At 38.4% G+C, this 11,752-nt stretch overlaps 1 protein-coding gene across 1 annotated transcript; it reads left to right on the top strand.

Moving 5' to 3' along the window:
* Positions 1 to 1,140: 1,140 nt before the first annotated feature.
* On the top strand, positions 1,141 to 11,515 carry LOC114354117 (TBC1 domain family member 13). The gene is made up of 9 exons (XM_028306377.1): positions 1,141 to 1,422; positions 1,664 to 1,737; positions 2,792 to 2,917; positions 3,178 to 3,356; positions 3,811 to 3,909; positions 5,112 to 5,319; positions 8,302 to 8,503; positions 10,156 to 10,278; positions 10,663 to 11,515. Exons 1-9 carry the CDS (start codon positions 1,403 to 1,405, stop codon positions 10,781 to 10,783), a joined length of 1,152 nt encoding a protein of 383 aa, XP_028162178.1. The 5' UTR covers positions 1,141 to 1,402; the 3' UTR covers positions 10,784 to 11,515.
* The last annotated feature ends 237 nt before the right edge of the window (positions 11,516 to 11,752 follow it).

Genomic DNA, 11,752 nt, shown 5'->3' with positions numbered 1-11,752 from the left:
ACCTACGCCAAGAATATAAAAAAACTTCAGTTGGGTTATTTTATTTTCCAGGGGGGGGGGGTCTTGGGCGGGGGGCCCCTTAGGTTGGGGGTCCGTGGCATTTTGCCAGCCTTGATTACAAAATCACACTGTATACAAGTAGGTATCCCTAAAAAAATTTATTTAGCCTAGGCGCAGACCACCAACTTTTAGTTCGCCGGTAATTGAGATTGTATGAAAGTGCGCATATTACGCATATACGCGCATAATCTGCCGATTCTTCATACAAATTAAAATTGGGCCCAACTATCGGCCAACTAAAAGTCGGTGGTCTGCGCCTATACTTAGGTACTGAACATGGCTCCGCTTTCAAAGTGTCCGAGTTCTGTTTCAAAATATGCCTTCTTTTTCTGAATATCTGTACCATCTGTACCTGTACCTTCATTCATCATGAAAAAGTTTGATTTTTGATTTGGTAAAATTAAATTGTGGCTAAAAGCATGAGCTTTTGTAATGGTAATTTTTTAATAATTTCTGGCTTCCACCATGAGGTGGAAGCCAGAAATTATTAAAAAATTACCATGATGACACGTACAGCACGTAGTGAAGTTATTAACAAATGATAATAGTTCAATTGCAAAAATCGATACTGATCAATCATCTTATTTTTGGAAAATCGATCATTTTGTTTTCTAAATAAGTTGCGTCTCTTGAAAGATCCAATTTTTTTGCTGATGCTATCTGATCATTCGACATTAAAACAGTGTAAAAAAATTACACTTTTTACATATTAATTTAATCAAGCTTTATATTCTTATTTTTATTTATTCTCTATCTATTGCAAAATAGCACCTATTCTATACAACCAAACAGTCGCAGTGTTAAACTTTAAGAAGATGTCCACAAAAACTGCAACTTGAAATTAGCTACGCATAAAATAGAAATAAAAAAACCAGTGGGAATCTAGAATTCGTATTAGAAAATATTATTAGGAAAGAGTTAAAATGCCCTTTTATTAACCTAAAGTGAAAAATGATCATGGGTTTCAATTAAAAAAATTATTGAACATTCAATTACATTTTGGAAATTAGCATCACTAGTCAACATGACAATATTGACATATCACTCATGTCATTTCCTATCTTGTTTTACAGCGAGTGAGCGAAGCAAGAGCAACAAAACCAAATAAGCCAAAAGGAATCGTAAATCAGCATTATCAGCAAGCAAAATACTGCTCTGAATCCTCTCAGTGTCCACAAACTCACGAAAAATTTTTAGAATATTGTAGTTTAATATAAAAGTTATCCTAAGTTGACCCATGAGTTTTTATGAACAAGTAAAGTGGTTTGGTGGTGAATTTTAGTTGTTTTTTGTGTCATTAAAGTATAATTAATTACATTTTGAGAAAAATCCACGAATCAAAATGAGCTTACATAAAGCAAGGTACGTAAATAAATAATTGTTTTTGTAATTAAAATAATGTATAGAGGGCGTTTAATTTGGCCTTAGCATAAGTTTTTTAGATGAAAAAACTTATGTATACGCCCTAAATTTGAATATATTTATATTTTAAAATTTTCCACATCCTGTTATTAGACACTTAAATCTAATAAGTAGGTATCATGATCAGATCAGTCAATAATAAGATTTGCTTTGCCATCATCTACTTTATTTCTTTTTTTAGAATTCAAGCTTTCCAAGATGTTTTGGATCAAGATGTCATAGACATAGTGCAGTTACAAAAATTAGCATTTAATGGTAAGTTTTTTTTATTATTTTTTTTTTATTCTATCTGCGATCAGCCGTCAGCCTTTATCAGATTAGATGAATTCGCATTAATGACAGTTTAGGTTCTGCACATCCCATGATGTGTCACCTCGTTTCCTTTACAATAACTCTTCAGATGGATGCTATTCGCTTTCTCCTGAGCCTGAATGTAGAGTTCTCAGAATTCAGAAGGGATTTAATGGTAAGTAATAATAACATAATTAAGCCTTCATCATCATCATAATTGCAGCCAAACAATGTCCACTGCTGAACATAGGCCTCCCCCAATGGTTGGTGGTGGCTTGCATCCAGTGCCTTTCTGCTACCTTTATGAGGTCGTCGATCCACCTTGTGGGTGTCACTCAATCAGTGTTAATAAGCCATAGTCAACAAGCATATAATTATATTATTGACTAAAGCTTGCACTCACATACTAAAATTGCAAAAACTGTGTAATTCTATGCAAACATCGTAATAATCTTAATTTTTGTAACTTGTGGGATATTCTTTGTAAGGAAGAAAATTAAATGCCGTTAAAACTCATTTATTTTAGCAAATGGGCTTTTAAAAAACACTTTTACAATAAATGAGCCGGGTTCTGAGAAGAAGCAGCGCAATAAACTCAGTCACTATAGTCAGCTGAAATGAAACTTTGAAATGAAATGAAATAGTTTATTCAGTACATAGACCCTTTCCAGGGCACTTATACACGTCCCAAACAGCTGGGCAAGTTATGTTTAAGGTAGGGTATACCACCACTACAGGACAACATATGGGCTGTTTAACATAGATACACATTTATATTGTATAACATAGTGAATCACTGATGATGCACTAACACAGTTAAATTATGTTGGTTGTTATTTTATTATGAATATTATATAACCGTGTGTCACTTGCTGATTTGCAATTGGGCATTGCGATTGTATTCTTCATGTTTTTATCATTAAATATTGTATTTGCTCTGTGATATCCTATTAAATATTCCTTTTTTCCTTTGTAAAATTAAGCAAACATTATCTACTCTCCTTTCTATTTATCCCAGGGATCCCAGATGAAAAAGGTCTCCGTTCAATTGTTTGGAAAATACTTTTGCAGTATGTTCCACACGAAAAAGACATAAGAGAAGCTACTTTGCAAAAAAAACGACAACTTTATCAACAGTTTATAGGTAGGTACTTCTTGACTTACAGTAAGTTAAGTTTTAAACAACAGTAATTTATTGAGTGATCTTGTAAGCATTATATCAATTGACTTCCTCATTTAATATATTTATACTTACTCATTTCAGCATTTTGTTCTGAAAGTTTTGCAAGTTTCTTTTCTTCTAGTAGTCGCTATAGTATAGAACTAGAGAATGTAGTTAGAATGGACAGTTAGGTACTTTATGATCACAATATAAAGATTAATTTGGGTATTATTTTCCCACAGATGAAATCATTGTGACGCCTGGTGGTCCAACTGACCACCCACTAAACATAAGTCCGGACAGCTCCTGGAGCACATACTTTAAGGATAATGAGGTCCTTCTCCAAATTGATAAGGATGTACGAAGGTTGTGCCCAGAAATATCGTTCTTCCAGTCGGCAACAGATTTTCCATGTGAAAAGGTAATTGTATTTTTAAAATGCTTTATTGAAATCTTATTCATATAATATACAAAGCCGTAGGGCTCTTTCAAATTAGACGTTTTGAGCAGGAATTTGGTAAAGCCCGGTTTCGACCAAGGTGGAGCGGATCAAAGAAGTACATAACCAATCATATTTCATTATTTCCACTTCTCGTCTCTGCTCCGCGCCGCGTTGCCGCCGCTGTCAAATTTGACGGCCCGACACTTCTCCGCTCTTCTCCGCTTAGGTGAAAACCCCGGTCCTAACTATCAGTTTTGTTCCAACACAGTTGTGATACAATTTTCCATGTGCGGTCCTGCAAACGGACAACAATAAATATCCTGCTCAAAACGCCTTACTTTGTCTCTGTTATGTAACATAATTCCTACTCCTTAGTGCGGCTACATTATGTAATATCGGAGATATCGGTTTCATAGTAACTCAATACTTCCAGGTGGTAAACAGTAATGGCATGAAACGACTCCACAAACGTGTTGAGCAATCCGTGCTAACGTATGCAACCTTGGAGAGAAGGGGACTGGGTGTATCTAAGGTGAATATCAATATTTTTCAATACTGACCTTAGATAAAGTAGGTAGGCAGTAGTTATTACTGGGTGGAAACATTGAATTTTCGGGTAGTTCCAGTTTATTCTGTAATTTATTACCGTACCGTTTGAAAGAGCTCGTAACTTTCAGCATTAGTAACCTGTTTTTCAATATCTTGTATTGTTTATAAATCGAGTGAGATCACCGTTTCCACCCTGTATGTATATGAAATTCGAATGATCTTTGATATGCAATTTTAAACTTTAATATCTGTTGGTTTACGGACATAAACATTCATGTGCATGCGGGAAAACGTGCAATCGTGAATCTATTTCGTCCATACAGTGTTGCAATATTGTTGTAGGTTATCTAAAATGTTGTGAACTATTTTATTGCTAGGCTTGATATAAAAACAATGTTAATTTTGGTCCATTTCCTAAAAAGACATGGAATTAAGTACTATTCTACCTGTTTAATTTCTAAATCGTTTCGAGGAGTGAAGTTACTACATAAATGAATACAAAAACGCCGAAGCCAAGTGATTTCGGATTCACAACTCTCACGTAGATCACTTTTATCTAGTTAGGCATTGGGTAATAGCGGTTAAAAATCTTACGACACTAATGCCCGTTATCACCATCAATCCCTAATTTTTAAGTGACCCCTATGCTAACACTGAATTTTGTTTTCATAGGGGTCACTTAAAAATTAGGGATTGATGGTGAAAATAGGTTTATCCTCTCTGTCCCACCACCAACTCCTGTATAGCTGGGAACTTCATTTTGATCTCCAATAAAACCCAACCAGTGAAAGGTCAGAAGTCCCGAAATGTACCCCGGGCGCTAACTACTGACTTGGACCGCGCAATGACTTTTAACAAAAGAAAGTTAGTTCGAATAGGGAATACTTTCAATTTGTCCGCGCGTCGGTTAACTTATAAAAAATATTATAAAGAGTTGTGGTTTTCCGAATAAGGAAAAATATACATACACGACTCGTATTTTTAACTTTTTAAAAAATTGAAAGATATGCCCGTGACGTCGAGGCGTAGGTACTTAAAATTGTAGCACTTTGTGACGCATCTTAACTTCGTAATTGCTTTTTTGATTGACAAATAAAAATGTACCTATTGTGTCCAATATTTTTTGATAAGTAATTAAAGGTTTTTTTATAGTTTTAAAAAGCTAGTTTCGTCATTTGTTTCCAGCTGAGCAGCGAGATCCGTCGTTCGGACAGTGCGTCAGGCGACTACGCGCCGTTGCACGAGGGTCGCGAGGCTCACTGGGAAGTGGTGGAACGACTGCTCTTCCTCTACGCTAAGCTCAACCCCGGCCAAGGATACGTGCAAGGCATGAACGAGATCATCGGCCCGATTTACCACACATTCGCCAGCGATGCGGACAAAGAAAACAGACGTGAGTTAAATAAACATAACTATGTAGTACAGAACTGTTGAATCACACGCATCATGTCGTCAGAAAAGCAGCAAATCTGTGTTTAGTTGAGTCCTTAAAAAAGGACACCCTTTTCTATCAAAATACGTCCACAGCTGGATAAAGGATTTCTGCAGTTACTCATCCTGCATGCCCACTGAAAACTGCATCATGTACCTACATTTTAGAACAAATATGTCTTCTTTGGGATCTGTAGACTCCGAAAACATAACATTCACTATACAATTCGTGATGCATAATTGGAACAGAGAGCAATTTAGGCTGTTTCTGACATTGCCTAGATCTTATAAGAATTTACGATATAGAAGTAAAGATCAGACTGCACATGAGCTACGTATTTACGTTAAGTACAAATAGACATGTTACACTGAATAAGGACAATCAACTATGCACTTTAGGCCCACGGCATACGGAACTTAATGACTTGACCTTCGCGCTGCTGCGACATTACGTATTGTGACATTGAATCGTGGAGTTTGCGGTTTCAATATCTATTTGGGCCTATACAGGCTTCATACATAACAGAATGGCTTTAGCATCAAACCGCAAGTGCCTTTGTTGCAGTGCCATAACAGAGATATTACTTTTAGCAAATACTCTACCTAATAAACCCATTGAGAGCCAAATCTTGAATTACTTACAGTCATAAAGTTAATATACCTAGCGGAATAAAGCAACAAAGAACTGAGCGTTCGAGATGTCATTAGCAGCAACACTGTATGATAAAAAGAGATGCGTGATGCCGTCGCCGTCACGTCAAACAACCGTTTTTTTACTTAAACTATTTGTAGTTCGTTAGCACTTATTGGTACGCTCAAAATTTGAACTCAGATATTTTTTCACATTTTACGTGAGTGAAATCGTGGATGTTTATGAGAAATAGTGCTTCAGATACGTCAATAAAGTTTTAAAAAATGCCAGCTGCCAACAGGCACTAGATGGCGCTGTTGTACCACGCCACGTAGCGTAGTCCGGCCACCAGGAACTAGATGGCATTGTACCACGCCAAGTAGTCCTGCCACCAGGAAATAGATCGCGCTGTACCACGCTACGTAGCGTAGTCCTGCCACCAGGAACTAGATGGCATTGTACCACGCCAAGTAGTCCTGCCACCAGGAAATAGATGGCGCTGTATCACGCTACGTAGCGTAGTCCTCCCACCAGGAACTAGATGGCGCTGTTCTACCACGCCAAGTACTCCTGCCACCAAGTACTAGATGGCGCTGTACCGTGTAGCGTAGTCCTGCCACCAGGTACTAGATGGCACTGTACCACGCCAAGTAGTCCTGCCACCAGGTACTAGATGGCGCTATTGTACCACGCCAAGTAGTCCTGCCGCCAGGAACTAGATGGCACTGTACCATGCCAAATAGGCCGAACTAGATGGCGCTGTTGTACTACGCCAAGAAGTCCTGCCAGCAGGAACTCGATGGCGGTGTAGCGTAGTCCTGCCGCCAGGTACTAGATAGCGCCTTTGTACCACGCCAAGTAGGCCTGCTACCAGGTACTAGATGGCGCTATTGCACCACGCCAAATAGTCCGGCCACCAGGAACTAGATGGCACTGTGCCACGCCAAGTAGTCCTGCCAGCAGGAACTAGATGGCGCTGTTGTACCACGCCAAGTAGTCCTGCCACCAGGCACTAGATAGCGCTGTTGTACTACGTAAAGAAGTCCAGCCAGCAGGAACTAGATGGCGCTGTTGTACCACGCCAAGTAGTCCTGCCACCAGGTACTAGATGACGCTATTGTACCACGCCTAGTCCTGCCACCAGCAACTAGATGACACTGTACCATGCCAAGTAGGCCTGCCACCAGGAACTAGATGGCGCTGTTAAACTACTACCGAGTAGTCCTGCCATCTGGAACTAGTTGGCACTGTACCACGTCAAGTAGTCCTGCCATCTGGAACTAGATGGCACTGTACCACGCCAAGTAGTCCTGCCAGCAGGAACTAGATGGCACTGTACCACGCCAAGTAGTCCTGCCAGCAGGAACTAGATGGCGCTATTGTACCACGCCAAGTAGTCCTGCCACCATGTACTAGATGGCGCGGTTGTACCACGCCAAGTAGTCCTGCCACCAGGTACTAGTTGGCGCTATTAGTAGTCCTGCCACCAGGTACTAGATGACGCTATTGTACCACGCCAAGTAGTCCTGCCACCAGGTACTAGATGGCGCTGTTGTACTGCGCCAAGTAGTCCTGCCTTCAGGAACTAGATGGCGCTGTACTACGCCGCGCGTAGCGTAGTCCTGCCAGCAGGAATTAGATGGTGCTGTTGTACCACGCTAAGTAGTAAGAATCTAATGAGGGTTTTCGCGAATGAAAGATTCGCTAGATGGCGGGACGTGGATGTGGGGTCTGACTGCTGTGTGATTGGTGGATTTTGACATATCTGTCAATGTCATGTCAAAAATAACCAATCATGCAGCATTTGGACCTCGCGTCTACGTATTGCCATCTGGCGAATTTTTCATTCGCGAAAACCCTCATTAGATTCTTCATTTCAAGACTTGAATCTATTTTCAAGACTAAGACTCGTTAGTCACATGAGTCCGAGTCCTTTGAGTCTTCTGAGTCCTTTCGAGTCTTTTAAGTTCTTTGAGCTAAACTGAGTCAAAACTTGAGTTGTTGTATTATAATAGGTAATACTGGGTGATTTTATATCGTCATTTGTGTTTACCTATCCAGTAGTAGGTAGATGTATTTATGTTGAAACAAATTATTTAGCTACTTATAAATCCTGCCTAGCTCGCATTTATTACGTGTCTTGTAAGTTATAATAGAGGCCGACAAAGGTGACTGAGTTTCTTCCGCCACTTCTTCTCAGCACCAGCCCATGTTGTCCCGAAGTGGTGGTAGGGCAAGCTATATTTAGGACGTGTATAAGTGCCCTGGAAAGGGCCTATGTAACTGAATACCTTTTTTTCAAATCTTCCTCAGAACACGCGGAAGCCGATTGCTTCTTCTGCTTCACGAACCTGATGGCGGAGATCCGGGACTTCTTCATCCGGACGCTGGACGAGACTGAGAGCGGCATCAACTACATGATGAGCAAGCTGAGCCAGTGCCTCCGGAAGAACGATCCTGATGTTTGGAACCAGCTGGAGACGCAGGAGCTGCGCCCGCAATATTACAGTTTTAGGTAAAAAACCAGTGCCCCGATTGCGCTAAATATTTTCAACTGCAATGCACTGGACGATGAACGAACATCAGATGCTTTGACAAATCCGTATCGCGGTGTCGTTTTGACAGCTAGTTCAAACGAAGTTGTAACATAAACGGAGCGCAACTGCGCTTTTGAGTAAAAGCTGACAGAAAGCTACTTTTTCTCACACACAAGTCAAACGCTTCACGAATATTTGCTATGTTTTAGTCAATATGGTGTTCGGACTTTTAATGAAAATTGTATAACCGTTATTTCGTCTGTTTACGCGTGAACTTTACCGCGATACCGAATTGCACATCAGCTGGAATGATAATGGAGCTTGACTGGAGTGTAGACTGGAAAAGAAAAGCGAACGAATTGGAGACATAACAAATTAGCGCAATCATTTATTATAGCGCGATAATTTATTGTATCTGTAAAGATTGTGCCATCCACGAAGACGCGCCCCATTCATCCTAATCGTTTATAGTTTATGTATGCATGCTTCCGCTAATGTTTGAGTGTTATCGGTACACGTTAATTATCCATGAGTGCACACGCACATTACAATAAAGACGCTCGAATTGCTCGGATTAAACTCCCCGCACTTCGCGCTTCCCTCGACCAAAAATTGGTGGGGCGCGTCTTCGTGGGTAGCACTATCTATAGGTACCTACTGCTTTATTGATTGATTGGCCATGTTTTCTTCTTTCTCCCAATCTAACTAGGTCATTCAAATTTTATTTAAAGAATGTTTAGCTAGATAATCCTTCCCTAAAGGGGTGTATTTGCTAGACTAGATCATCTCTCACGCTTTATCCAATAATTCATCAATTGACTAATGACCCTACGGAAGGACTAGGCTGCGTTTCCACCAGAGATGTGCGAGGATGTGTAGCGAGGGATGTGTTTGTAAAGAACCAATAGAATCGCTTCATTTACCGAAGCGAGGCAACAGATTATATTCTCTTTTATTGTATTCACCTAAACACTGACTTGTCTATGTTTTTAGGAAGGAGTCTGACTCACGTTACACAAGTTAACCTTTTACGAGAGCTGCACATATTTTGTAATTTAAAAGTGTTTATAATAAAAATATTTTCATTTTTACGCATCCTCGTACATTTCTGGTGGAAACTGAACGGAAGGACAAAGCATGTCATGTGTTTTCCTTCTCATGACATCCAAATCAGTGCCATCTTTTCATAGTTTTCTTACATCAAGTGCATTCATGCTTTCTTTAATCATTTGTTTGAGTTTCTTAGCTTTATGTCATATACATCTATATATCTATAAAAGAAAGTCGTGTTAGTTACTCCACTTATAACTCAAGAACGGCTGAACCGATTTAGCTGAAAATTGTCAGGGAGGTAGTTTAGAGCCAGGAGAAGGACATAGGACTGACTTTTTATCCCGTTCGAAATAAAAAAAAGTCTGCTTATTTATTGCCATTAAGGCGGAACAAAGTTCGCCGGGTCAACTAGTTTTACATATAACACACAAAATACTTCTTGATTCAAATGAAAATTGGGCTCAAAGGAAATGAAGGAAGTTACAAGGAACTAAAAGAAGTAGGTATGCTAAAAGAAACTTCTTACCTTCTTTTATTGTATCATGATAATTCATACTTCTTTCTGTTTCAATTTCAGATGGCTGACGTTGCTTCTCTCGCAAGAATTCTCGCTGCCCGACGTCGAAAGAATTTGGGACACTTTATTTGCAGATAACAACAGATTCAGTTTCCTCATATACATCTGTTGTGCCATGATATTGTAAGTACTTTTACATTTTAGTTTATTATTTTACATTTCAATACTAATAAATCAATCTGTCTCAAGGTGAGTTAGACTAGAGCATTTCTATGTAATGTATGTAACGTTCTTGTGAATGGTACAATACAGTTTAAATATAATATGACTTTTGGGGTTATATAGGTACTAGCTAGATATTTCATAGAGTACTCACCTTTAAAGACTCCATTTAACGTTAGAATGATTTGCTTTGCGAAATCCAATTCTCGGTTCTATTGGTCAGCTTTTTGTTACTACATAATTATTAACTCTCTCGTTTAGAATATAATTTAATTAGCCACAAGTTTTAAGAACTATTGTTATACATAACATTATATTCATATTTTGATTTTACTTATCAACCAGGTTAGTACGAGATAACTTGCTGAACGGTGATTTTGCTTCCAACGTGAAACTCCTACAGAACTTTCCACCAATGGACGTGTCTCTAATCTTAAACAAAGCAGTCGATATATCTCATGTATAACCAACCCCCCACCGTTTTGTACAAATATTTTATATTCTTATACGTTTTATACAACGAAATTTACAAAGCATTTATACACTTATGTATGTTTTTGGCAGTACCTTTCGATGTTTCGTAGATTTTTTGGATATTTAAGCTATGTTTGTATTGGAACTTATGATAGAAAGATCTTAAGGCTATAATGTATTTTACTACTTATAAAATTTCTGATAAGTAACGTGCTTTAAATGACAATATGAGATATTGCATAATACGTATTTTGTTATAACCATCACAATATTTAATGCCATATCATTTTGAACCGTAATTTATTTTGGAAAAGTGACAAAATTATTTTTGGTCGAGTTGAAAGTTAATGAAAACCAACCATAGACGTAATTTTCTAGGTTATTAAATGTGCAATTTAGCATTAGACAAATCTACGTTATATTTTTTTTTATTCAACAGGTACGTAATTAAATACGTAAATGTTACGTGGGTACACACATTGTACGTTTTAATAAAAATATTTACTTAGGTACTCTTTATTTCATAATCATCATGAAAACATTTTTAACAAAAAATGAAAAATCTTTATTGTTTATGTTCGCTTAAACCCGACTGATTGCAGCTTTCCTTTTTTTAAGCGAAGTATTTCTTCCAAAAACTTTTTCCATAGACAAACATAATACATTTAAACACTCCTTTTAAGAGCGTTTACGTCTAGCGTGGCATGTCAAGTTTAGGTAATTTCGATGCTATTTTTATTCACACTAAAATAATTGTGACTGTGTGCGTGTTCTCACGCTCTATAGTCAAACCAAAATACTTTGATCCACCATCGTAAAAGTGTGCCAGGCTGTCAAGTGACAGCCCAAAGAAACTATAAAATCTTCAAATCTTCCAACACCGACTCTATAATTATAAATAATGGCATGTCTAGCGACCGAGGCCTGTTAGGCAGGGACAGTTGGAGACCATAAGCTGTCC

The sequence above is a fragment of the Ostrinia furnacalis genome, unplaced genomic scaffold (genome assembly GCF_004193835.3).
Source record: "Ostrinia furnacalis isolate ACB-3 unplaced genomic scaffold, ASM419383v2 OfSCF1918, whole genome shotgun sequence".
Classification (NCBI taxonomy): domain Eukaryota; kingdom Metazoa; phylum Arthropoda; class Insecta; order Lepidoptera; family Crambidae; genus Ostrinia; species Ostrinia furnacalis.
The sequence above is the reverse complement of the archived record's forward strand: the minus strand, read 5'-3'. Positions and strand labels throughout refer to the sequence as shown.